Raw genomic sequence first — 27,215 nt, forward strand, 5'->3', positions numbered from 1 at the left:
TGCAGCTGTGTTGGCTCTGGGCCTGTTTCCATGGCCTTGTGTTTTTGCTGCCATCCATGGCTTGCAGTGACCAGAGCCCCCCTCAGTCTCTCCCCCGGGAGGAGGAGCCCTAAGGGGCCTTAGCCACTGCCTCCCTCCATGATCCACCATGAGTCCAGTTCTTGGCAGAGAACAGAAAGGACATGGGGGAGCGGGGCCTCTCCAGGGTCTGATTTCAACAAGGCAGACGAGCTTGGTGGGGTGGTTCCCAGAGGGGTAAGCGTGTCCAGACTCCGAGATGGGAGAAGGGTGGACAAGCCACACAACCAGGACTTGGGCTCTAAAAGGAGAAATTAGCCTCCCAAGGAGCATCTACACTTTCAGCAAAGTGGTTCAAAGTCGGGTTGTTTTCTGTGAGAGCACCTTGATCAAGCCATTCCTGCAAGCTCAGGACCCAAACTGCCAGGAACACTCCTCACTGCCTCAATAAGCAAGACTGTTTCTCAGCCTTGTCCAAGGGCAAGGTACCTCCTGGGGGAGAGAGCCCCACAGGGGGAGGCCAGGGAGTCCTTTTCAGAGGAGTGGATGGCCCATGGGAGGCATGTTTCCAAATGTCAGCCATTCAGCACCTCAAGATTGTAGCTGGTTCCACATACAACCTAGATGTCCACCTGCTTGACATTTTCTCCACCAACACGTAGTCTAAACTGCTTCAGTTTTGCTGGGAAACTGGGCCGTCCCCTTACAACCAGTATTGTTAGCCTCAGAGAGAACCACGGCTGGAAAGGTGAATCCCACAGGCGTGAAACAGTGGCATTGTGGCTTGTCACATTCAAGCTGGGTTCTAGGAATTCCAGAGAAATGAGTGACCTCCTAGCACATCTCGGAGACCTTCCACTCTTACCGAAGCAAAAGGCCTGAAAGATGCTTGAAGAAGAAATAGCTAGTTTCCCTGTGGGGTCCAATTATTTAATTGTGTCCCTGTTCAGCCTCACATTATCTCAGTGACTCTCTTGATGTGTGTTGCCTACTTCAGGGGCACAGCCTTGAGATAACAGTGATGACTTTGGCTTTAAAAGGGGAAAAACATGTTCCAGCCGAATCCCAGAGCACAGCTGTGCTCTGCAGAATAACGTTCAGTTCCCCTCTTTATTCCCTGAAAAAATGAGAGAAAGGAGATCTATAAGAAAGGATGTTTTTGTGCCCAGATACCCAGACACCCATGGTGGGGGTCCCTGGGATAGCTCTCCACATGATCCACGAGGTAACCAGAGGGACATGTTTGCTGGGAGACCCTCAAAGAACTCTGATCTGAATCCATTCACGTGCATCCTGAGACCACACGCCAGGGGCATGGTGGGGGCAAGAACCAAGATTAAAAGGGAAAATGGACACGTAGAAGAATAAATCACATTTTAAGCCTTTGAAGGGTTTTCTGGCTAAAGCCCGAAGCCAAAGACTGAAACAAAGATGACTGTGGAACAGCAGTAGGGTCTTGTAAAACCCAGCGGCAATCAGGGAAGGCTGTCAGATAAAGGAACCTCTAACTTGGCTTTGGGGGCTGTGTGGTCCTGTGAATGGAGAGGTGGAGGAAGGGCATTTCTGGCAGCAGGAACAGTATGTGCAAAAGCAGAGGGAGGCAAAAGAGTGTGGCTGGGGTTTGGGGTGTGTTGCAGTCGATGGGAATGCAAAGGTAAAGGTAAGTTGGGCTAGATTTCCAAGAGCCTTGAGTGCCATGCCCGAAGTTCGCACTTCTAGGAATTCAGATGCTCCAGAAGGATTCTGAGAAGGAGAGCGACACGGTCATTGGCTTTGAATACTGTGTGCAGAAAAGATCGAAGGAAAGAGAGACAGGGAGTGGCGGGGAGCTGGGAAATGGGTAACGGGAGTCCAGCATAAGATGGTGGCCGGGGACGATGATGGAGATGTTAGGGGAATAACCCATTGTGGATGGAGGACAGGAAGCTGAATGTGACACTTGGGTTCTGACTTGGGCAACTGGGTGGGTGATGAGTTCTATTAACCACAAGCCTTTGATGGCTGCACCCAAAGCCCTTTTCTTGGGGGACCTGAATCATGGTTGGCTAAGGGTAGCAAGGGATATGCAGGGGCCATACAGTGAAGGCTCAGGTCCAGTGGACCCTGGACTGAACCTCTCTGCAGCTCTCTGGAAAGACGGGCTAAGGGACCCTGGCGGAGGTTCAACATCAACATCTGATGTCCTGCGTCTTTCCTTTCATGTGGGCTCAGGGAATACTGGGGGAGAGCCACGTTAAGTATTTCCTGAATCCTGTTGGAAGCGGGACAAGGAATCACATTTTCTAAGAGCTCACCAAGACCACCTCCAGTGAGCGTCCAGGGGCAGCCAGCTCCCCTCTGCTGGGTCTGGCCTGGCCAAGTGGTGGAGGACCTTAACAAATCTTGAGACCAGAATCACAGAAGGCCATCTGCTGACTACCTCTTGAGCTCACATCTAGCAGGGGTGCTCACCACTCTTCCCCAGCAAGGGCAGGACTGTGCCAGGCTTCCCCCCAGACTCCTAGGCCTGAAAGGGTGGGGTCACATGGAGTTGTGGGCCACCCACCACCCAGACTGACTTCTGCTTCCTCTCTTCCCCTCTCTGTACCCTAACATCCCTCCACAGTGGCAATAGCAAAGGAAAGGACATCAACACTATTAAATCCCTCCGAGTCCTCCGGGTGCTACGACCTCTTAAAACCATCAAGCGGTTGCCAAAGCTCAAGGTGAGATTGGGGCATGTGGGAGGCCTGTGAGGGTTGCCATATACAGTTGGGCAGGTTGCACACTGCTCAAGGACACTACATTGAAAGGGGAGCTGATAACATCACATCCGTCATATATGGATATATTTATTATTACAACTTTCCAGCAGATGGCAGTAAATTGAATCGACTTAACAAAATCTGTGTATTATGACAGTTTTCCATTAGATGAAATGTCTTAAGGTGGGGCTTCCTTTTCCTAATTCACAGGAGGACATCATATGGATAAAATAGGGCACAACCGTAATGTGGGAAGCAGGAAACTAGGTTTCTGCTCCCACATAACTTTTGACTTTTCACCAACCTGTTCTAGGCTCCATTATCTCCTGTTCCAAAATAGTATGAACCAGCATTTCCCAAAGCTTGTCATTCAGGAGAAACAGGAGAAAAGAAAGGAAATGCAACTTAGTCATTCAAACACACCTTTTCAACTGATGTTTCACCTGAGAGCCACCTGTATTATCTCCTACTTAAGGTTAAAGTCATCACTTTTTTTATTTAAATGAGCATATTTTAAAAGGAAATTCTATGCCAAGGTTCTCAAGCTGGAAAACCAGAACCCAATGTTAATAGAAGGTAAAACTAAATACATTCCCCCAAAATAAGACACCGTTATGAAAATCTAGCCAAAAAGATTGCCTGAAAAAGGCTTTGGACTTGGGTGCTTGCTTTTCCCGGGTTGAAAAGGAAAAGTATCAGGGTTAGGTGTTAACAGAGTAGCAACAAAGCAAGACCTTCTCCTTCACTCAAAAGGATTGAAGGGAAAAGTGGAAAGTGAGTAGCTTTGTTACCATGCGATTCAGCACTACTTAGTGCTGGGCTCCTGCAGGACCTGAAGGAACATCCTCTGTCGCCTCGGTGTGCCCCTCCCCCTGACTTTGGCACTGTCGCTTGCCGATATGTGGCTGCCCTTTGGACGTGAAAGCTTGCTTGCGCTGAAATACGTGGACGTCCAGCCGTATCCAGTGCTGCGGTTCCTCACCCTTTTCTGGGTGGTGGCCCCCTTCCCAAGCCCCCGAGAAAGCTGTGCACCCTCTCCCCTGGGGAAAGCTGGCCTGTAATTACAGTGGGTTTGAGGACCCTTACCCACTGGTGGTTAGGACCCACCATGGTTAGAAGCAGAACAGGGTGGGAGACGTTGCAGGCGGGACCCCTGCCTTCCTTGGGAAATGGTGGAAAGATGCCATCTCTCCCAGGCCCATGACATTGCCTCTCAAATCCAGAGCGTCTCCTACTGCTCAGTGGGCAGAAGGGAGGAAGAGCACAACTCCAGATGGAGGGGAAGGGGGTGGGGAGGGAGGGAGGCAGGGACACAGAATCAACAGGAAAGGCCTTATCCATGAGATGGAACGTTGGAAAATTGGCAACACGTTGGTTGTGTCCCCAGCCCCTCATGCCCTCTCTCCACTCTGCCCCCCAAGGCCGTGTTCGACTGTGTGGTGAACTCACTCAAGAATGTCTTCAACATCCTCATCGTCTACATGCTGTTCATGTTCATCTTTGCTGTCGTGGCCGTGCAACTCTTTAAGGGGAAGTTTTTCCACTGCACCGACGAGTCCAAGGAGTTCGAGAAAGACTGCCGGTGGGTCTCTGCTCTCCTCTGTGTCCCCGTGGGGGCTGAGGGTGGGGACCAGAAGTGCCACTGGGCTTGGAAGCTGGAGTGTTGGGCCCTGGATGCGACCCAGGTGCAACCAGCTTGGGGCCAGAATAGGAAGAAAAAGTTTTGGTGTTTGAGTTGCCGTGCATCGCTTCCATCCCCACCTTTGTCAAGTGGGGGATATTCATACACGTCCACGTTCCCTTATTGGAAAACCTTTACTGGCTGATGTGTTTCAAAAGTCAGAATATCTTGCGATTTTAGAAAGATCATATAGCACGTGTTCCACATAGGACGTCAGTCACACCCTCAGCTGGGTCTAAGGCATCCCTGTAACCAAACCGGTTTTGTTTTGTTTCATTTTGTTTTTTTGCTGGTAAACATGCAACTGTTTGCACCGAATGGGACAAATGACAAGTGTGAAGAGCCTCATGTCCAGTCGGGTCAGGTTTCCTTGCCAAACGAATTAGATCAGAGGTGGAAAACTTTGTCTGCCAAGGGCCAGGTCCTACGAACTTTGGCCTTTATGGGGCCCGCAGCCTCTGTAACAGCTCGTCTCTGCTCCCGTCCTAATGCAGAGCAGCCAGACAGCACGGAGACAAATGGGCGTGACTGTGTTCTTATTTCTAGAAATGAAAATTTGAATGTCAGACAAATGTAATTGGTCACAAACGCATTCTTTTGATTTGGTTCCTACCACTTAAAAATGTCGAAAACTGTTCTTAGTTTGTGGGCCATACAGAATACAAGTGCAAATTTGGTCTGCGGGCCGTAACTTGCCACCCCCGACTTAAGAGAAAGATGTTTGGTTTTCGGAACTTTCTAGAGTTTGGAGTCGTGGAGGAGAAGTTGTGGGCCCGCAGTCGCCCCCTCTTGGGGTCATCCCCGTGATAGAAATTGCTAAGCCCTTAACTAAGCGCCCTGTAAACACTGTCGCTGATGTAAAGCGTTACTATGCAGAGAATGGCAGCCTGTTATTTTGGTGGCTGTGTCCTGACATTGGAAGGACCCCAGACACTTGGCCTCGTGTGTCTGGGGCTAAGCCTTGTGTCCTGCCCTGAAAAGGAGTCGCAGCTGCCCCCTCTGGCCTGATGAACCTAGAGGTGTGCCTATCTCTCTCCCTGCTCTCAACCCCCCTCCCCCCAAGCCTGAGGCTCCCACCCGCAGGACTAGAAGTTTTCGTGTTGGAAGAGAGTTCTCGGTCCTGAGTCGGCTCTCGGGTGAGGATTTGTCTCCGAGCAGATGGACACATACGTCAGGGAGACACATCAGGGGCCGCTGCTTCCTGGGCTCAGGGATGCAACGTGGGCTGGTGGGCCCCTCTTCCTCTTCCTCCTGCCGAATATGAGTGTCCCCTTCTTCTGTTTACTAATGGCCCCCATTTTCTGTGGCAGCGGCAAGTACCTCCTCTACGAGAAGAACGAGGTGAAGGCACGGGACAGACAGTGGAAGAAATATGAGTTCCATTATGACAACGTGCTGTGGGCTTTGTTGACCCTCTTCACTGTGTCCACAGGAGAAGGCTGGCCACAGTGAGTGGCCCGCCACAGAGTCCCACGGAAGAGTCAGGGGGGCCCCAGGGAGCAGGGTGGGGAAGGGTCTCAGAGCCCAGTGCTGAGAAAGGCCTGGCTGAAGAGAGGCTGGCTCCTGGCTTCCCGAGGTGGAGACCCCGCTAGGCACACGGGGCGGGCGGGGGGTGGGGGGAGCTGCCACCAGAACAACAGCCTACAAGTGCGGCTGGGCCCTGTGGAGGCAAAAACCCAGCCCTCACTGGACTCAGTCCGCCAGACCCTGTGTGTGGAACGGGCAGTGCTTCTAATTTGTAGAAAGGCTCCCCAGACACAGGCCGTCATGTCCTCTTAACCCTTCCTGTGCCAGTGAGCGCAGATCTCCAAGACCAGAGTGTGTGGACGTGGCATTTCCCAAGTCCCTTTGACCACAGGACCATTCCTCACCCAGAATGGGGTGAGGGCTGGGGTGAGGCTGAATCGTGCGCAACACCAGGGCCGGACCTGTCTTTGCTTAAAATGTTGGTATTTTTTGTCATCATGGGTTTTTTTCTGGGTTTGTTGTTTTTTGTTTTTTGTTTTTTTGGCATTCGTTGTGATTTGTTTAAATATTGCAGTAAAATACTATTTCTTTTGATGACTGAGAGGCTTGGCACCTCCTTAATTTGTGTCCAAGGCAAGTGCTTTACTCTCCTCACCCTAGTCCCGGTCCTCCTCCCAGAGGTCTCAGAAATGCAGGTTGATTCCAGTGTGTGCCCTCAGCATCCTCGCCTCCCTCCCTCCCGCTCTCAGGAAACACACCAGCCCTCATGTGCCTTTCCACCCACCCACATGCACACTCAGTACCCACTCACATGGGGCCAGTGCTAGCCCATACGGCACCTTTGAGCAAATTTTTTAGACAGCCTTCCTCAACAGACTTCACTTCCATCTGTCAGAAAATCATTGCAATATACTTAATGATTTTGTTCAAATAAGGTACTTCATGGCCACGTGCCCAAAAGTTGTCATCATAAATACACAAATCTATCATGTCTACAGTATGAATGGCACCCCTTAGATGCAGAACCCTTGAGCAGTGCACAATCTGTGCAACTGTTCAGAGCAGCTATGCACATACACACCCACGTTCATCCCCACTACCCCTTCTCAGCTCCCACTACCAGCTGTGCTTAGATGCCCCCACACACACTCATATCTGCTTCTATGACCCCATACACCCTCCCATCCACCACCCCCAGCCTGGTTTCCCATCCCAACTTGGCCAGGCCTTAGTAGGCTAATTTCAGGAAGTCACTTTAAATTGCTAAACCTCAATTTCCTCATGTGCAAAAGGGGGCCAGTGATAACCTCCCTGAGAGGGTGGCCAAGAAAATAAATAAAATCATGTCCAGCACTTAATAACCCTCCATATGCAGTGGTAAAGGTAACTGACACTGTTGCCAACACCCCCCAGAGACAAAGGAGGTGGGAATGCTTCTGGCTTCATAAAGTAACCACAGTAATTGGAGTCGGAAAACAGCGACTACTCATTTCTTTGCTGTTTTCTCTTAATATCTCCCTCCATTCCTGTCACCTGTCCCACTTTCCCCCTCTCCCCGCCCCATCCCTCACAGGGTCCTCAAGCACTCCGTGGATGCCACCTTTGAGAACCAGGGCCCCAGCCCCGGGTACCGCATGGAAATGTCCATCTTCTACGTCGTCTACTTTGTGGTGTTCCCCTTCTTCTTCGTCAATATCTTTGTGGCCTTGATCATCATCACCTTCCAGGAGCAGGGGGACAAGATGATGGAGGAATACAGCCTGGAGAAAAATGAGGTGCCGCTTCCCGGTTGCATCCTTCATTTAAAAGTTGATGACACCCCCAATACACACACAAACACATACACACGCACATGCACACACACATTCACACCCAGGAAACAGCTTTTGGGGGCCTGTGGGGAGGGCACAGCAGCATTCCGCAGGCAGAATTCTGTCTGCAGGGCAGCCCGTCATGGGGTTCCCAGAGGAAAACACACCGACAGAGGGTGTCTGTATCAGTCAGTGTGGACTAGGTTATGCCGTAGTAACAAACAGCTCCAGAATCTCAGCACCAGATATCCACAAAGGGATTGATTGATATCTTGCTCAACACCACATGTCCAGGTGGCTCTGGTCCACATCATCTTTACTCTGGTTCCTCTCTGAGACACTTCAGATCAAGAAGAGAGAATGGCAAACCCTGGTCCAATTTTTGTAGTCTGTGCCCAGAAGTGACACATGTCCCTTCTGTCCACATCTCATTAGCCAGAGCAAGTCACACACCAATGTCTGATGTCAGTGGGGTGAGGAAGTATGATCTCCCCGAGGGCGGGGTGGTGAATATTTATGAATGAAAATCCAGTCCTCTGGAGAGTACAGACATGGTGCTTTGCCCTTCTAGAATCATCCAAACTAAGCGGAAGACCTGGAATGCGTCCCTCCTCTGCTCCGTTGGCCCCTAAGACTAAGTAGCCATTATTCCTTCCAACCTCAAAGAGAAGGAGGAAAAGAAGCATTCAGTAGGAAAGAACGGTTAGACTTCAAAGTCAGACTTTGGTTCAAGTTCAGGTTTGGCCCACTTGGCAGCTGTGCCACGTCAGGCGAGTGGCTTACCCTCTCTGAGCTTCTGTTTTCCTCCCCTGCAAAGTAGGTTTATTGATAGTACCCACTTCCCGTGTTTGCTGAGGGGATTCAGGGAGGTCATGAGGGACATGTCAGAGCAAGATTGGGCAGACAATGACTTCTCAAGGAGCTGTAGCTGTTGGCAGGAGAAAGTGGTCATGGTGAAGGGCTTCTGGGAGTGAGGAATCTCGGCTGGGGACAGGCTCGTGCAGATGTGCCAGAGAGCCGTGGCCAGTGAGATGGGGGGTGCTCAGGGTGCAGCCGCCTTTCTCCTGCCCCCAGCCCTCACGCCGCCAGCCTCTCTCCCGCAGAGAGCCTGCATCGACTTCGCCATCAGCGCCAAACCACTGACCCGACACATGCCCCAGAACAAGCAGAGCTTCCAGTACCGCATGTGGCAGTTCGTGGTGTCTCCGCCCTTCGAGTACACCATCATGGCCATGATCGCTCTCAACACCATCGTGCTCATGATGAAGGTGAGCCCCCAGCACTGCTTAACCCCCACGCGTGCCCGCCCCTCACACCCACCTTCCTCTGGCCAAATGACGCCATGTGCCCCAAGTTTCCCCAGGCAGACCAGACTCCGTCACCGCCCCCGAGCCTCTGCTCTGGCTGTTCCCTCTGCCTGACACACAGTTCCTGCCCCTTGGCTTGGCCAGCTCCTTCCAGCTGCATCTCCCAAGAAACCTTTCCTGACCTCCCATGACTGCACGAGGCGCCTATCTTTGCAAGCACCCCATCAGCGATCCCACGTGCCATAATATCAGCATCAGGTTGCCCGGCGCTTTCCCCCACCAGCTTGTGAGCTCCCAGGGCCCAGGCAAGTCCTGGTCACCCCTGAGTTCCTAGGGTTCAGCGAATCCCTGGCTCTGAGGGCACAGGAGGCCCTCGATAAATGTTCAGTGGATGAACTAAGGAAGGAGGGGCAGGCAGGGACCTTGCAACTCTTGGGGTCACAGAACCCCTTCAGGGTGAAAAGTCAGAATCTTTCACCCTGTAGTTGGGAGACCAAAGGACAGGATGTAAGCCCAGCTCTGCTATTTATCTCAGCATTTAACTTTGCGCAAGGGGCCAGCAACTCTCAGGCCTCAGTTTCCCTGTCAATGAAATGGGGATGATCATAATATCATGTTCCTCCCATCCCCGAGGATTGAATGAGGACGTTCAGGCAAAGATATGAGCACATTTCTCAACACTTCAAAAACACTCGATATTTAAGTTGCTCATTTTTGGATTGGCGAAAAAGCTGTGCCTATTTTTGCTTGAAACTCTTCTCCATAAGCAAGTTCTTTTATCTTTTCATTGTTAGAATCACGAGCAGTTTCAAACAGAAAGGAATAGGACAGCACAGTGCTTCTCAGACTGCAGTGTGTTCACGGATCATCTGGGGATCTCGTTAACATGCACATTCCGGTTGGGCAGATCCGGGGTGGGATCCTGACATTCCAAGCAGCATCCCCCGGATGCCAGGGCTGCAGGTCCCTGAACCCCACCCACCCGGTCTCCAGCACCCAGAGGTGCCCATTGTGAACACTATGTTCATTTCATCACTTTGTTTCTCTTTTTTCTTGAGGTGAAATTCACATAACATAAAATTAACCATTTCAAGGTGTGCAGTTCAGTGGTGATTTAGTACATTTACCACGTGCAATCACCACCTCTCCCTACTTCCAGAACATTTTCATCACCCCAAAAGGGGACCCCGTCCCCATGAGCAGTCACCCCCACCCCGTACCCCTCCCGGAGCCACCAGCAACCATCAATCTGCATTCTGTTTCTATGGATTTACCTATTCTGGACATTTCATCTATTTTTTAAAATTATTTTAAATGATAGACACCACAATATTTTGCCCTTAAATTCTTCAGTATGTATTTCTAAGAAATAAGAAATTTTCCTACATATTCTTTTTTTTTTTCAAGATTTTATTTATTAGAGGGCGCCTGGGTGGCTCAGTCGTTAAGCGTCTGCCTTCAGCTCAGGTCATGATCCCGGGGTCCCGGGATCGAGCCCCACATCGGGCTCCCTGCTCTGCGGGAAGCCTGCTTCTCCCTCTCCCACTCCCCCTGCTTATGTTCCCTCTCTCACTGTGTCTCTCTCTGTCAAATAAATAAAATCTTTAAAAAAAAAAAAAAAGATTTTATTTATTAGAGAAAGCAGGAGCGGGGCAGGAGGAGTGGGAGAAGCAGACTCCCTGCTGAGCAGGGAGCCCTACACGGGGCTCCTGGGATCATGACCTGAGCCAAAGGCAGACGCTTAACTGACTGAGCCACCCAGGCGCCCCTTAATACATATTCTTATGCTCGACAAGATGAGTGGTAATTCTCTAAGATACGTATTGACTCGTCCCCAAAATGTCTTTTACAGCATGAGTTGGGTTTTTTTGTTTTTTGTTTTTTGGAAGTGGGGAAGGGCAGAGGGGAGAAGGAGAGAGAGAATATTAAGCAGACTCCCCGCTGAGCACAGAGCCCGACACCGGGCTCCATCTCACGACCCTGAGATCATGACCTGAGCTGAAATTAAGAGTCGGACGTTTAACCGACTGAGCCACCCAGGCGCCCCATGAGTTGTTTTTTGAGCCAAGATCGAAACGACTACACATGGTCTCTGGTTTTTGTCTTTGAAATCTCTGTCTTCCCGTACCTTTTTTTTCCCATGCTGTTGACTTTTTGAGGAAACCAGATGAGTTGAATGAAAATGGTCCCACCTCTGGGTGTGTTGGTTTTCTCATGGGGTACTGTAACCTCTTCCTCCACCTGCCAGGTCTCCTGTAACCTGGTACTGAGGGCTAAAGGTTATAAACTTGAATCTAATTAAATAGTTTGGGCAAGAAGAGTTCATAAGAAGTCAGAATAGAAGGGGCGGGTTGCTGACTGGAAAGGGCTGCAAGGAAACTTTTGGGGTGCTGGAGATGTTCTAAGTCTTGGTCTGGGGAGTGGTCTTATGGGAGTGCATAGGTAAGGATCTAAAGAGAGAGAGGGGCGCCTGGGTGGCTCAGTCGTTAAGCGTCTGCCTTCGGCTCAGGTCGTGGTCCCAGGGTCCTGGGATCAAGCCCCGCGTCGAATTCCCCGCGGGAAGCCTGTATTTCTTAGAAATACATACTGAAGAATTCCCCGCGGGAAGCCTGCTTCTCCCTCTCCCACCCCCCCTGCTTGTATTCCCTCTCTCGCTGTGTCTCTCTGTCAAATAAATAAATAAGATCTTTAAAAAAAAAAAAAACAAACAGAAAATCCTGCAGAGCAGATTCTGCAGACATCCTCCTGCATCCCATCGGGAACGCCATCAGGCAGGCCGTCCTGGGATCTGGGATGCTAAGGCAGGACTCAAGATTTAAGTGCTTGTTTTGATGTGAGAAGATTAGCCCAGCCCACAAAGGGCTTGCCTGGGGCCTGGGTCACCTCCACAGGATGTTGGGAAGCCCCGTGTCCAAGTCCCGCCTGCCCCAGGACAGGATAGTCGCAAAGCTGCGGCCCCAGCCCCAACCCTGCCCGCTGACCCCACCGTCCTTCCTCCTCCCTACTCCAGTTCTATGGGGCCTCGGTGGCTTATGAAAACGCTCTGAGAGTATTCAACATCGTCTTCACCTCCCTCTTCTCTCTGGAATGTGTGTTGAAAGTCATGGCTTTTGGGATTCTGGTAAGTACGGCCTTGGGGCTAGAGCTGTGGGTTGGGGGGAAAGCCCGGAGGAGCACTGGGTGGTGGGCGGGTGCTGGTCTCCCCACCTGGCCCCAAGACCCCCAGCCCCAGTCTGGTGGTTTGAGCAACCCTCCAGTGCCCACAGACCCTATGTAGGCGTCCCTGTGCTTGCCAAGTAACACCAACGAGACCCAACACTTGTTACTGTGTCCCATGTGCGTCCTGGTGCAGTCATTCCTCAAAGTGATCCAAAGGGTAGGAATAATTACCATCTACTTTAAGGAAACCGAGATCCAGACAGGCCAAGTCCATGGCCTTCCAGCCGTTCTAACCACAATCCACAGTAAGACATACATTTTACAACGGAGGCAGCATGCCGACATGCAAACACAACCGAGATGAAATGTTCCCAAATCTGTGTCTGCCCTTGTTGTGTGCCCTGTGCTCTGAAGCTGTGTGTTCTCCTGATGGCCTTGCTTTTCTTTTTAAATGCAGTCTGGGCCCCACTAGCTTGCCTTCATCCCCCACTGATGCAAGTGGTCTTGACCAGAGCACATTGATCCCTAAAGGGATCTGTGGATGCAGCTGGGGTGGGGGCGGGGGAGTGTCTGTGAAATCAGATGTGAAAAAAAAACCCACATCTGTATTTTTCACAAGCCGCTAACCGGACTTTCACATTTCCTTCCATCTTGAAGGCAAACAGCCCCCTGCAGCTTTACTGGTACAATCTGGGTCACAGATAAAAATCAGATATTTTCGTGGTGCATGATAGAGATCGCAGGCACCTCCAGATTTCGTTTGTGTTCCTCTTTGCTTCAAATGCTGGTGACTCTCAAACCTACAGCTAGAAATTATGTAGTTTGTTAATGAAGAAGTGCATTAATCATTAGATCATTGAAAAAAATATTGTGATAAGTGTATTTTAAGATAACAGGGGCCCTTGCAATCCTGGGTATTTTATTCCATGCATTTACAAAGCTTCCTCTAAGAAGGCCTTCCCAGGTGGCCAAGGACATTCACAGTCCCCCCCGCCAAAAAAAAAAGTGAAGAAGGCCTGAACTGGTGGGGTTGTGTGTCGGGGTGACTTCAAGAAGATCCCCCAGTGAGTGGTCAAGCTCACACTTGATACAAGATGGCTTCCCTTCTGACCACCCACTGAGTCCACCTCTCTGAGGAGAATGGTGTACAAGCTGTGCCCTCAGCCAGGCTCTCAGTGGGATGGAGGCTGGCTTCTCACCTTGGCTTCCCGAGGTGGCAAAGGGTGTCAGGGTTGGCACCAGAGAGCCCTTGATTCAAATCACATCGAGACTGTGTCACCTCCCCTCTCTCCATCTCGAGGGCCCGTCCTCTTCCTCTTCCTCAGAAGAGCTTGTGCAAACTCCAGCACAGATCAAGTGTGTCTGCTTAAAGTGAGGGTGAAGCCTGGCATGGAGTGCCCCATAAATGCCAGGAAGGTCACAGGATGGCTCATCACCCCACTTTTCTCCTCCTAGGCAGGGGCTCCCAACCCTGTTACCCAGGAGGAGCACTTGGAGAGATTTCTTAAAATTGAATGATGCCCCAGAGCCAACCCCAGAAGTTCAGATTCACTTGGTCAGGTGGGGGCCCCCCGAATCTGTATTTTTTTTTTATTTTATTTATTCATTTGAGACACAGAGATACAGAGAGAGAGCATGTGCAGGGGGAGAGGGAGAAGCAGGCTCCCCGCTGAGCCGGGAGCCTGATGTGGGACTCAATCCCAGGACTCTGGGATCACGACCTGAGCCGAAGGCAGACGCTTAACCATCTGAGCAACCCAGGCGCCCCCCGATTCTGTATTTTTAACAAATACCCAAAGAGAGCCCAAGGGACAGCCTGGGGTGTCAGGTCCTGTGCTGAACATCAGGCAGGCAGGGAAGGCACCCTGCATCCAGAGCAACTCAGCATTTCAGTCCTGGGGATGCCACCAAGATGGATCGCAGAACATGTATAGGGGGCAGTGATCAGGCTCTGGTGTGCCCATATCAGGGTGCAAATCCTGCCTCGGCCCCTTTCTAGCTGCCTGGCCTCAAGCAAGGCACTTGGCCTTTTTCTCCCGTTTCCACATCTACAAACTAGGAGTACCATACACCCAGCCTCCCTGGGCCATAGGGAGCATGGTGTAGGCTCAGGCACGGGACCTGCCCAACACAGCTGTGCTGTGTGATTTTTGAATCCCCGGTCAATCTTCTGGTAATGAAGTGGTTCTACCCGAGGGCTGGGGCTCTCTATCTCCCCCACCCCTGACCATCTCACAGGGGTCTGCCTGGAGCCTCCCCCTCCAGCTTAGATGAAGCCCCAAGATCACCATGTGCAATTTAGGCGATGGGGGGAGCTCTGTAGTCCAGGAGCTTGAGGCATATGGCCAGACACCTAGAAAGTCGCCTTCACTGGGACTCTCCAGAACACAGCCTGAGATAAGGATTGAGTGCAAGGAATTTATCTGAAAACCCAGGAAGCTCAATGTGGGGGAGGGGGAGTGAGGCAGGAGCCAGAAGACAGCCAGTACAGGGTGTTATGGGGCACAGTTCCATTGAGGATCAACAGGAGGCAGCAGAGAGCACATACTTCAGAGTCCTTCCACTTGAGGAGAGGAGAGAGCTGGGGTATTTATCCTGCAGTGCCCATCAGTCAGAGTCAAGGGCCACTCCCAGGGGAGCTGTTAATTCCGCAGCAAATTTGCAACCAGAAGATGCCCCTGGGCAGAGTAACTGAAAGGGGGTCATCGAAATATGAGGGGATATGTGCAGGGTCCCAGCAGCATCTGCTAAAATACCAAAAGTGTCAGTGGAACCCGAATTCCTTTTAGCTGAGTATAAAATAACCTCCATTCATTGAGCGCCTACTGTATAACCGAACTCCCCGCCTACATTCACATTCATGATCCGATTGCTGTTATACCCCAGTCTTCCAGAAGAGGGCTCTAAGGCCCAACCAGTCCAGCTCCAAGGACATTTAACTCACACATGCTGAAAGAATTTGATCCTGGAAAGCACAGCTCCAAAGCCTGGGTTCTTCTCTGTGAGGCAGAGAGGCTGCCACAGGGTCAGACGCTCAGATGGACCCCTCAGAATGGGACCCGAGCCCCAACCTGGCCTCTGCTTTGTGGGGATGCTGGGAAGGCCTGCGTGGGGTGTGGGTCACACTGAGCCTTGAGGGCAGTCAGGATAGATCAAGTTTAGGTGCAATAACAACCCCCACATCTCAGTAACTTCGGTCAACAAAGGTTTTGTTGACGTTCAGCAAGGGGAAGGGGGGCTCTTTGCCTGGTAGTTACACAGGGACCCAGGCCCACAGAGCAGCCACCACCTGGAACATTGATGGTCACCAAGCCCAGGGTTAAAAGAGTCCTGGTGAGTCCCGCGCTGGCCAGGAGGTGGCTCACACTGTCTCTGCTCAAAACCTATTGGCTGTAACTAGACACACAGCCCCATCGAACCACCAGGGGGCCCAGGAAGTGAAGCCTGGCGTGTGCCTGGAAGGCCTTTGTGCCCCTGTTACTATCCCCCTTCTTCAGATCAGGAGGTGGAAGAACAGAGGTTAAGTCACTGGCCCACGGCCACACAGCAGGATGTTAGCAAAGCGGGGATGTGAACCCACAATCCACTCTTAGCGAGCTATAACGAGGGGGGTCTTGAACACAAACTCTGGACTCACCCAGGCCTGGGTTCAAATCCTGACTCTTCACATCTGTGCTGCTCACCTCAGATGGGCGAGTAGCATCAGGCTGAGCTTCAGTCGCCTCGTAAAATATGGTTGATAATCCTTTGCCCGAGGGTCTACATGAGGATCCCAGTGACATCATTTATAAAGCATCTGGCGTGTCAGGGAGCCCTCAGATGTGTCAGAGAGACAGGCAAGCCCACAGGGTAGCCCTCTCTCTCCAGCGGAGCTGAATCGGGCTGTGGAGGCCCCCTCTGGGGCCGGGAGAGCCATGGGGTCCCAGGGAGGGGGAGCTCAGAACAGATGATCCTGAGCAGCCCAGACAGCAGCATTGTGCTATTTGAATGACCAGAAGTGTTGCGGGCACTCGGGTTGATCGGCAGCTGTGCCCCTAATGTACCCCGGGGCCGGCCGTGGCAGCCAGGCGTGGAGCCCTGTGTTGGCATCCCTGTCTTGTGGGTCCCCATTCTAGAATTATTTCCGCGATGCCTGGAACATCTTCGACTTTGTGACTGTTCTGGGCAGCATCACTGACATCCTCGTGACTGAGTTTGGGGTAAGTCTCCCGCCAGCTTCTCTGTGGGTAACTCCTGGCTGGGTGGAGAATGGGGGGAATCTTTCAGAAACAGCAGTCCCAAAAGCCACAGCTGACTTGGGCCAGCACTTGACCGTGACCAAAGAGGGAGAAGCGGGGACCCCAGGGGCAAGGGCAGCCCCTCAGGAGGGCAACTCAGGGAGACGGGGGAGCCCAAAGCCATGGCTATGTGGCCAGCTCTGCAGTGTGAACTCCCCGGCCTCGTGGCTGTTGACTTCTGAATATACAATATGGATTGAGACAATTAAAGGACCCCAAGGCTGAGCACTGCCCCCAAACACCACACAGTGTTGGGGACCCAGAAAGAACCAGCTTCAAGTCCATTCTGCTTGAACTAACCACCTTCTGGTTCATGGGGGGAGGTTCAGGAGGGAGCCATGGCCCTTGAGCCAACAGTCAGGGCCTTAGGAAGGTCCCCAGGATGTCCACCCTCTTCCATCCCCAGGCTTGGGAGGCTTGTGACTTGGGGGGGTCCCTGAACCCCTCTGCGGTGGCCCCACAGGCCACACCATCCTTCCCCCTCATCTGAAAGACTCAGGGCCCCAGAGCTCCTATCTCAGACCCCCTCCTTGGCCATTTGAGAGTGAGCCCAGGCTTGGTTGCCCTCAGGAGACCGGAGGGAGGGCAGGAGATCCTCACAGGGAGAGCAAAAGGGCAAAGACTGTTGGAGCCAAGGGCGGGAGGGGGCATCAACCTCATCATAATAGCAATAAAAATAATGCCTGGCAAGAAAGGCACACTCAGTTGCATGACAGGCGCTGTGCCAAGCAGTTCACATGAATTAGCTTGTGGTACAGGTCAGGGGGGTCAGGACAGAAAAGAATTCCCTTGGAGGGTTCAACTGAAGGGACTGGAAAGCAGAGACCACCCACGGAAAGGAGGGGAGGGGGGCAGACCAGGATGGCAAAGTGCCCAGCACCCCACCACCATGGGGAGCTGTTACCTGCCCAGGTGCTGAAGCAGGGAGGAAATCCGAGCTGAAATGGGGAGAGGCCGCCTGGCAGGAGCCGTGGACCTTGAGGGACAGAGCCCCTGCCCGAGAGGAAAGCCAAAGCAGGCCCAGAACCCTGGGAGAAATACCCAAGCCCATCTCTCCTCCACCCTCCATCTCCTGCCAGGGCCTTCCATTGGCCAAGCTGAGCCAGAAGGGAGCCAGAAGGCCAGGGAGCCCGGCAGGGCCGGGGCGTGGGGGATGTACAAAATAGGCAGAGAAAAGGGAAGAATAGACCTGGTTGGGGTGTGGCCCCATTTCACAGATGGGGAAGCTAATGCTCGGTACTCGGGCAAGTGAGGAACCTGCCTAAGGTCATGCACCGAGACCTGGTGACTCCTGAGAGCTCATCGGTGGCCCCGTTAGAGCCCCCAGCAGAAAGGGACCAACTGATCCATTCTTCCATCCTGGAAGGCTGGTGGGGCTGAGTCGCTCCACAGAAGAGGAGGCCATTCTCGTTGTGTCCCCCCAACACCTCCTTCCCAAGTGGCATCCCGGCCATATCTCTGCCTTCAGCTCCATTGAGCCAGAAATTCTCACTTCCCTTCATCCCATGCCTAACACCTTCCTCTAGAGAGGCCAAAGGGGCTGTCCCCATTGGGCTTTGCAACCTGGCCCCTGGGCCAGAGCCTCAGTTCATCTCTGTCCTAAGCTTCTAAGGGATCCGGAGCTCCAACTGGCAGTCAAAATAACTCACCATCCTGCTGAGCACTCTACAGTTTTGAACCAGTGGCCCTCTGGGTCAAGAGGTCGGAAGGGTGGCCCAGCACCCCAGCCAGGCAAGTGGAGGAAGTTGGTTGAAACCTCCAGTCGCCAGTAAGAGATCCATAGGACTGGACCCCAAGGGCCCATTCTCCAGGCTGGCAGGATAGGGAGGGGCAAGAGGATGAGGCACAGGGCCCAGTTCAAGGACACCAGGACTATCACAGTGACCACACACCCCTCCCTACAAGCTGTTTGACTTTGGGTGCGTGGATCACCTCCTCTCATGTAGAATGGGGATAACTGTTGCAATTAACCTCACCGGATCCCTGCAAGCTCCACATTCACTCATGCATTCAGTAGGCATTCACTGAGCACCTGCTGCATGCCAGGCATTGCTGTTAAGTGCCCAGAGACCATGAACAAAGCAAAAACAGACAAGAATGCCTGCCCCCACGGGGCTGACGTTCTAGGGAGGGAGTCGGCAGCTTTTAACAAGTGCGAGCGATCCACGTGAAGGGTTTGGCACAGAACCTGCCAGGAAATAGATCATTCCCGAATGGCAGTTACTATTATTGCTATTATTTACTGTGAAGGTACTTGGGTCTGCTGTTTGTTCACCAACCACCTCCCCCGCCCCATCCCCCCGGGGCCCTGAATTAGAATCATCTGGAGGGAAAGATAGAGGGTGGGTGTGTGGACCCTTTTAGGATGTTACCTTCCCAACCTGCCGGGCAAGGAGCCCACAGCCACCCCTTTCTGGCTCCCAGGTAAGCCCGCTAGGTCAGGCCAGAGCTCAGCCAGGCTGAGGCAGCGAGAGCCAGACCCTTGCGAGGGCAAGTCCCCAGGGTTTGGGGGGGAGAGGGCTCGGGGGGCCCCCTGGGCCTCAGCTGCCGCCCCCAAGTGGCCGGGTGACGTGGGTTTGCCCTGCGTTCAATGGATAATGACTGTGTTTCTTGTCTTGTCTCTTTTCATGCCTGCTCTTTAAACTGTATATTGGCACAACGCCGTCTGAAAAACTCATCCAATCAAAATGCACTATGAAATTCATTTGTTCATCCATGACGTGGTCTGTGTGTTCATACACCAATGACTATCTCCCAACCCACCACCCCCACTCCCCGCCCGGGAACCGAAACCCATTGGTTTTTTGGCACTGGTTACAAATCAACCTAAAAAACGCTGAACACGCCTCCCCAACTGCCCCCGCCCGCCCGCTCCCCCTCCATCTTCAACATCTGCATCTAGAATCCGGTTGGTCTTACTTCTTTCTGAAGTCTAAATGCCTTACATTAACTGTGAACGCATCTTCTCGCGTCAGCACTGCACGTCCTGTCCTGGGCTTTGGACTTGGGTTGCCTGATGCTCCTCCCAGCCCCCCTCCCCCATCTGTCTGTCTGTCTCCCCAGCCCACTCCCACTCCCTCCTCATTCCTGCAGCCCCTCCTTCCCTCCCTCCCTCCTCCTCTCTTTCTCTCTCTCTCACCCCACTCCTCATTGTTTTTATTGGGTTCTGAATTGGGGTTCTCTGCGTGGGTTGGTTTGCATCTTTTGCAAAGAGAAGACTGGGTTTGCCCTGGTAGCACCTCCCACAAGACTAGTCAGCTGGCTGGGTCTCCCGCCCCATCCCTTACCCGCATCCCTACACTCAGAGCCCTTGGCCACCCGCTCTTCGCTCCTGTCCCCTGTTCACCTTCATGGAGCCTGGGCTCCAGGATAGCTCACCCCACTCCAGGCCCGTGGGTTTGACTGGCCAAGTCCGAGGAGGAGGTCTGAGGGCTGGGCAGCAGGCAGGCAAAGACTCTCAGAGGAGGGAAACTCGGAGCAGACCAGACGAGGCCCTCCCCTGGAGCCCTGGTCTTCACATGGTTGCATGCCCCACATCCACACAGTCACTGGACCCATGTGCCCCCCCTTCCCACATCCACACTCTCCCCCCTTACTTTCTTGTTCGGGTGCTCTTCCTCTCTCTCCTCTCCCCACCAAACACCCATGCATACCTGTCCCTCTCTGTTCCATCCATCCACCCTGCACACACCATCTCCATCCCTCCCACCTCCCTTACTTGGCTCCTTGCACACTTCTCACTCTGGTACATTCCATCTGCCTCCGCCTCATCCCTACCACCTCTGCGCCCCTTTGAAGGACACCCTGAATGGCACCTTTACACCAAGATCCCTCCCGAGCTAGCAACACCACGTGCACTCATCCACCAGACATTTCACGATTCCAAATGTGGTGCCACAAGCAGAGTGGTGGGCTGAAGTGGACACCATCACTACCACCCCCTCACCTAAACCCAAAGTGGGGGACGCCGGGCATTGGTCAAATAACCACTCTCGAACCCACCTGAAGTTTCGGCTGTGTTATGAACTAAAGGATAAGCATTGTTAACAAAAGAGGGGGGAGAAGAGCATTCGAGGCCCAGAACAGCACGTGCAAAGGCCCAGTAGCAAGAAGAATCGTGCGGGAGTCTGGGTCTACAGGTGAGGGAGTGTGGCTGGAGCAAAGAGCGAAGGAAGGCTGACCCAGGGACAGTGAAGAGGGCAGAAGGGGATGAGCCCTCGTGGAAGCCTGAGAGAATCTGGAGCAGGGGCAGCATCGGAAGTGTGATTAGATAAGATGGCTGAGGCTGCGCAGGAGCGGCCAGGCAGGAGGCTGGGCTGGAAGGGAGCACCGGGGTCCCCGTGAGAGGGGACTGGCCCCCTGAGCAGGGGCTTTTCCGGGACCTGGGGATGGGTTGGGTCCGGGCTGGGGGAGGAAGGTACCTGGAGGGATCTGAGTCTGGCTTGAACTGGGAGATGGAAGTTAGGGAATGCCAGAAGAGGGCCAGGTTGGGGGAAGAGCACAGGTGTAGGCACAGAGGGTTTGAGGTGCCTTTAAGGGCGCCCCGGAAGAAGTCAAGTAGGCAGGTGGTTATGGGATCTGGAGCACAGGGGCAAGGTCAGCTGAGGTGGGGTCTGCAAGTGGCAGGATTTCTCCGGACCCTTCAGATGGCTGGTTCTCACGTTTTTCTGAGTGTGACAAGCCTTCCAGGGCCTGCGTCCCACCCCATCAGCCTTGAACCGGGAAGCACAGGGCAGGCTTGGAGGAGAGCACAGCCGCTCCTTCTTGGGCTGTGGACGGAAAGATGGAAACTAGGAAAAGGGAAGTCACCAGAAGTTCTGCAAGCACATGAAGGACTCGATGCAGAACCAAGAAGAGATGGAGGGGTGGATGAGGGCAGACAAGCACCTTCCCATGCCCCATCCCCTGGACCTCTCTCATCTCCACCCCCTACCTCCCCCATGTGTCTCCTCCCTCCGCTCCAAGAAGGGCAGCATGCTCTCTGCACGCGTCTCCCTGCGAGACCCCCTTGCTTCTCCTGCATGGTGGCAGACTCCCCCCCCCCCGCTCTACCCTGAGTCCCTGGAGGCTGCTCCAGGCCCGCCTGCCTTTGCATGCTGGGCAGAGTCCACATGTTATGACCCGCCCTGTGAAGGGATGGCTTGTAGTCTGGGGATGGTCGGGAGGGGCTGGGGACACCTGGGGCCATCGGCCCCATCCCCAGGTAGAGCTGGGTGGCCAGGCAGGGCTGGGAGTCAGGTCAGCTGGGCACAGGGGGTGAGTGACTCTCAGCTGAGCTGGGTGTGGGCGCTTATTCGAGGCCCTTGGAACATTCTCATAGCGGTTGGGCCCCGTATGGTCAGGGTAGGATCTCCCAGCCCTTTCCCCATCCTAGAGGCCTAAGGGCCAACTGATGGGTCCCAACAAGCATCCTAGACTTTGCCAGCCAGTCCAGAGGCCTCTTGTCAACTCCAGAAATTCCTTGAACTCCCATCCCTGCCTCTCAGCTCCCAGGCCAGACCCAGTAGCTGGGAAGCCCCCAGGAGCCACCAAGTAGGATGTCCATAGAGAATTCATCATCCGAACTTTTGAGAGCAAAAGGGGAGCTGTGACTGTCAGGGCGACCGGTGTGGTCACCCCTGTGCCATTTGAGGGGTGAGGGCTAGGCCAGTGGAAACCTGGCTACATGGCCTGTGTCTAGGGCTCCTCTAGATAAAGCTTCTCTGCCTCCAGCCTGCCAGTGGACTGACCAGCGGAGCTTTCCTTGTTTGCCTGAGGCAGGGGTCTCACACTCCAATGCCTCCAGCATTGAAGCAGGTGCCATAGGCCAGGAAAGCGGGTGCCATTTCTAGGATGTGGGGGACCTCGGCAAACTGGAGGGCATGTGGCCTGCGTCACAGGGGCAGCCACATCTAAGCCCCAGCTAACTTTTGCTAACCTGGAGGCAGGTCCAGAGTTGCCAAAATCGCCAGATTTGGGGGAGAAATCTGATTTTTAAACACTGGCAACTCTTTTTAATCGAAACAAAACAAAACTGCTCAGGCCCAACAAGATAGCTTCACCAGCCAGATTTGGTCCATTTGTGACTTTGAGCCGCCTGTCCCCCAGCAGCGACCCTGAGGCCCCAGCAGGCAAGCCCCCACCCCCTCCACCCCCGGGGCAGTCAGAGCCCACCTCCTGCTGCTCTCTTGGCTCCCCTCCCAGCTGACCACCCCCCTTCCCTGGGGGGGTTCTCCCGGCTTGGGCGGGAGGAGGTAGAGGCAATGACTAGTCAGGGGGTCTTTGAGCAGAGGCAAGGTCCACGCAGGGAGGTCCTGGGGGCAGGGACGGCCCCACCTCCAGCACCGGCCCCTCGGTGGGCCTGGGCTGCTTGCGAGCTCACCCACCCACGGGCGCTGCGTACTTCCTGCTTCCCGCAGGCCTGGTCCCGTGCTACTCCACCCAGCCCCAGAAGCTGAGAAGCCATCCCTGAGAGGGGGGAAAAGGGCCCCAAATGCATCTTCTCCGACTCAGCGGGCAGCGAGGACTCGCCCTGCAGCCGACCAGCCCCAGCTCCCTCCCGTCCTCCCCATTCCCGCTCGCCAAGGGGGTAAGAAAAGATGCTCTTCCGCTTCTCCGATTGGCTCAAGCCGCTGCTCCTCTTGGCCGTGGGGTGAGGTCAGGGCGGGCAGGAGCGGGTGGGCAGCTCGGCAGGGCAGGGCAGGGCAGGGTGCCCGTTGAGTCCCACGACAGATGCATTTCTGGCCTGGAGCGTAACATGCCCTGGGAACCCGCACATGTCCACCAGGCCTGAGCGCGCTGGCTACCCCCACCCCGCCCTGGTGTTTGTGCATCGTACACGTGTGATGGATTCGGCAACTTGACCCGCTTGTGTCCTATCGTCTCAGTGCATTTGGTTGTTGGGAGAAACAAAAACCATCTCGATTTTTTTCCTGATTGGATGATTCGGATATATTTTCTTTTCCTTGTTCTTTTGTTATTTCTTCCCCACCCCTACCCCACCCGGTTCCTTTCTCTTCCTTCCTTTTTCTTTCCTTTTCCCCCATTGCGGGTGGGGCTGGCAGGGAGGGTTTATGCTTTTGAGTTGCCTTTTCCTCCCTTCCACCCTCTCCCCCCCCCAACTTTGTTCCTTTTTCAACGTTTTTCCTCCGCACCATTGCATTAATAGTGCTTTCTCTCCCTCCTTATTTGGGGTCTGGCTTGCTTTTCCTGTTGGTTGGCTTCATGTAGGGGCCTCTGTGAGTGGTGACGGCTCTGAGCCCCCGGGGGTGGGTGGATAGTCACACTTTTCTCTCCATCTCCCCAGAATAACTTCATCAACTTGAGCTTTCTCCGCCTCTTCCGAGCTGCCCGGCTCATCAAACTCCTCCGTCAGGGTTACACCATCCGAATTCTTCTCTGGACCTTTGTGCAGTCCTTCAAGGTGAGCCCCTGATGCCAGTCTAGGGCTGAGAAGATCTTACCCCCACCCCTGCTCTGGCTGAAAGTAGAAATCAGGTGGAAATGCCTCTGTGGTGCACTTTGCTGAGAGTCTGTGATCTGCACGGCTCTTCTCTAGACCGCCTGCCCCTGGTGTGGCTTGAGAGCTCCAGAGGGAATGCCCCTGATACCTTCTTGCCACTATGGCCTCAAAGAGGCCCACCAAGCCCTGGCACTACTCTGGCACAGCATGGGGCCACCAGCCCCATGGGGCAGAGCGCTGGGACAAGGGAGGGAAATGGTGGGGGTAAGAAGCCCCCCTGGCACTCTCCTTCATTACCTTCCTTCCCACCAGGCCCTGCCATATGTCTGTCTGCTGATTGCCATGCTTTTCTTTATCTATGCCATCATCGGGATGCAGGTGAGTGCCAGTCCCCTAGTGTCCCTAGAGCCCTCCCTGGGAAGGCCACTGTCCTGAGGCAGGGGTGGGTCAGGGGAACCCAGTTTGGAGAGAGAGCCATGACGGTTGAGTGGAGTTTCCCTGAAGCCACTGGGGGCATGGCTGCCCCTGGTCATCACCCTCCGATTCCCCAGGTGTTTGGCAACATCGGCATCGACGTGGAGGATGAGGACAGTGATGAGGATGAGTTCCAAATCACTGAGCACAATAACTTTCGCACCTTCTTCCAGGCCCTCATGCTTCTCTTCAGGTGAGCGGGAGCACGTGCTTTCATGCTCCTCTTCTGGTGGGGGCGTGTCCTCTTCCTGTAGGGGGCGTGTCCTCTCCTTCCTCTTCCCGTAGGGGGCGTGTCCTTTCCCTCCTCTTCCTGTAGGGGGCGTGCTGTCTTCCTTCTGTTCCAGTGAGGCTTGGGATGGGTTTGTGGGGGGCCCAGGGACCCTGGCTGTGCAGAAGCTAAAGGTCCTGGGATCCAGGCAAAGAAGGCATTTTCAGGCATTACTTCACTGAATCCTCCTGACCATCCTGTGAGGTGGGGATTCTTGGCAACCCCATCTGACAGGTGAGGAAGTTGAGGCTAACAGACCTGAGGCTTGATTCTTAATCCTGGCTGCACATTAGAGTTCCTTCATTCATTCATCAGAGGTTTATTGAGCACCCACTGTGTGCCAGGCATTGCTGAAGGTACTGTAAACAAAGCAGAAAGAGATATTCTGTGCCCTCCAGATGCTTCTATTCCTGCGGAGGAGAAAGGCAATCAGTAAGCTAATGATGGAGAGTGCAGGAAGGGGATAAAATTCAAAGTTAAGAGGGAAATGGAGGCACAAAAGAACAAATAATGTATGATTCCACTTATATGAGGTGCCCAGAACAGGCAAATCCATAGAAAGAAAAGGTGGACTAAAGATTGCCAGGGGTTGCGTGACTGGGATGGATGAAAGATTCCGGAGGTGAACAGTGGTGATGGTTGCACAGTATTGTGAATGTACTGAATGCCACTGAACTCTACCCTTAAAAATAGTTAAAATAATCAATCTTTTTTTTTAAGATTTTTATTTATTTATTAGAGAGAGAGAGCACAAGCAGGTGGAGTGGCAGGCAGAGGAAAAGGGAGAAGCAAGCTCTCAGTTGAGCAGAGAGTCCAGAGCGGAGCTAGATCCCAGGATTCTGGGATCATGACCCAAGCCGAAGGCAGACACTCAACTGACTGAGCCAGCCAGGGACCCCTAAAATGATAAATCTTACATTATGCATACTTGGGGATGAGAAAAAAAATTTTTTTTAATTTAGCAACAACATCTAAAGGAATGGAGTGCTGGTAGGTCATGCCTCCCTGGAGGCAGGTGACACGTGAGAGAAATAGGTGAGGGAGGGAACCACGTGGATATCTGAAGAAGGGCAGGCCAGGCAGAAGGTATAGCAAGTGCAAAGGCCCTGAGGCAGGAGCATGGCCAACATGTTTGAAGACAGTGAGATCCCAGTGTGCCTGGAGCAGAGACCTACGGAGAAGGAAGTAAGAGATGATTATTGCCTGGAGGAACGGGAGCTTTTAAAACATACCTACCTACATCCCCAGGCCCCACCCCAGACCAACTGAAAGCAAGCCTGTGGGAGTGGGACTTTGGCATCAGCATTGTTTAAAGCCCCGCCCCCCCACCGTGAACTTTAATGCACAGCTAAAGGATGAGAATCACCTCTCTGAGTTCCCAGAGAGAAAAGGTGGCGTACCTAGAACTTGAGCTCATGTCAGTCCAACTCCAGAGCCCCGTGCTAATATCCTTGAAGGATATTAGCGTCCAGGGCTGGGTGCCCAGGTCCCTGATGATGTCCCCTCTGCGTTCCTCAGAAGTGCTACCGGCGAGGCTTGGCACAACATCATGCTTTCCTGCCTCAGCGGGAAGCCATGTGATAAGAACTCTGGCATCCTGACTCCCGAGTGTGGCAATGAATTTGCTTATTTTTACTTCGTTTCCTTCATCTTCCTGTGCTCATTTCTGGTGAGTCTGTGCACATATGGGGGCGGAGCGGGGAGGGGAGGCCTCTCTGACCTGGCTCCCACTCCGGGGCAGAGGTTTCTCTAGAATATGGCTGTGTCACAGATTTGCTCCCTCCAGAGTGTCTCTGAGCCGGCTGCGGATTAGGTTAACCAGGGATTCTCAACGTCGCCACTGTTGATATTTGGGGCTGGCTCGTTCTCGGGGTAGGGGGGCAGGGGGGCTGTCCTGTGCATTGCAGTGTGTTTAGCAGCATGCCTGACCTCCACCCTCAGGTGTGATAAGCAAACATGCCTCCCGACATTGACAGTGCCCCTGGGGTTGGGGGGAAGGACAGAATCTCCCCCATCTGAGAACGGCTGGGTTTTACTGAGAGAAAAACTAGCGGAGCTGAGAGCTGGTCCCCTGGCCCGGCTGGTTACACAGGATGCTAGTTATGCTCCCCTCTTCTTCTGGAGCAGTCAGAGCGAAGTCAGAAGAACAGAAACTCTCTAGATATTGTAAGCAGAGGAGACTTAATACAGGGATTGGCTACGTGGGGTTGAAAGAGAACTAGAGAACCCTGGAGTCACCAAGGATTCCTGGCTGTGGGAATTAAAAGGAAAAGAGGGTGGATCAACCCACCCCGCTGCCCCTGGCTGTCTGTGGCCCCAGGACACTTGCAGACGGTGATGGTTTCCTGTGGTTGTGCGCCCCCCCTTAACCAATCACAGCCTTCGGTTGTATGACCGCTGCCTGGGAAGCCAGAAAGTAGGGGTCGGCCACACCCAGCTACAGCCTGTTACGTGGGAAGGAGGAGGGTTCCCCGGATGCTACTACCCAGGGGGAGACAAATCACGATGTTCAGTAAGGGAGCAACATTTGCAAAGGCTTGGAGGCAAAATGATGCAAGCTCCCTGTGT

General features: G+C 53.4%; 1 protein-coding gene across 6 annotated transcripts in view; it reads left to right on the forward strand.

Annotated features, from left to right (window-relative positions):
• The window catches only part of CACNA1A (calcium voltage-gated channel subunit alpha1 A), a 211,655-nt gene that overhangs the window by 163,053 nt on the left and 21,387 nt on the right, over positions 1-27,215 (forward strand). For all 6 annotated transcript variants that reach the window (XM_078054736.1, XM_078054750.1, XM_078054755.1 and 3 more), the window contains 11 exons: positions 2,624-2,723; positions 4,184-4,344; positions 5,754-5,891; positions 7,484-7,685; positions 8,825-8,989; positions 12,039-12,149; positions 16,303-16,386; positions 23,750-23,866; positions 24,218-24,283; positions 24,457-24,572; positions 26,166-26,316. In XM_078054736.1, coding sequence (XP_077910862.1) covers positions 2,624-2,723; positions 4,184-4,344; positions 5,754-5,891; positions 7,484-7,685; positions 8,825-8,989; positions 12,039-12,149; positions 16,303-16,386; positions 23,750-23,866; positions 24,218-24,283; positions 24,457-24,572; positions 26,166-26,316 — 1,411 coding nt within the window. The remainder of the gene's footprint in view (positions 1-2,623; positions 2,724-4,183; positions 4,345-5,753; positions 5,892-7,483; positions 7,686-8,824; positions 8,990-12,038; positions 12,150-16,302; positions 16,387-23,749; positions 23,867-24,217; positions 24,284-24,456; positions 24,573-26,165; positions 26,317-27,215) is intronic.

This window comes from Halichoerus grypus, chromosome 1, assembly GCF_964656455.1.
Source record: "Halichoerus grypus chromosome 1, mHalGry1.hap1.1, whole genome shotgun sequence".
In the NCBI taxonomy this organism is placed as follows: domain Eukaryota; kingdom Metazoa; phylum Chordata; class Mammalia; order Carnivora; family Phocidae; genus Halichoerus; species Halichoerus grypus.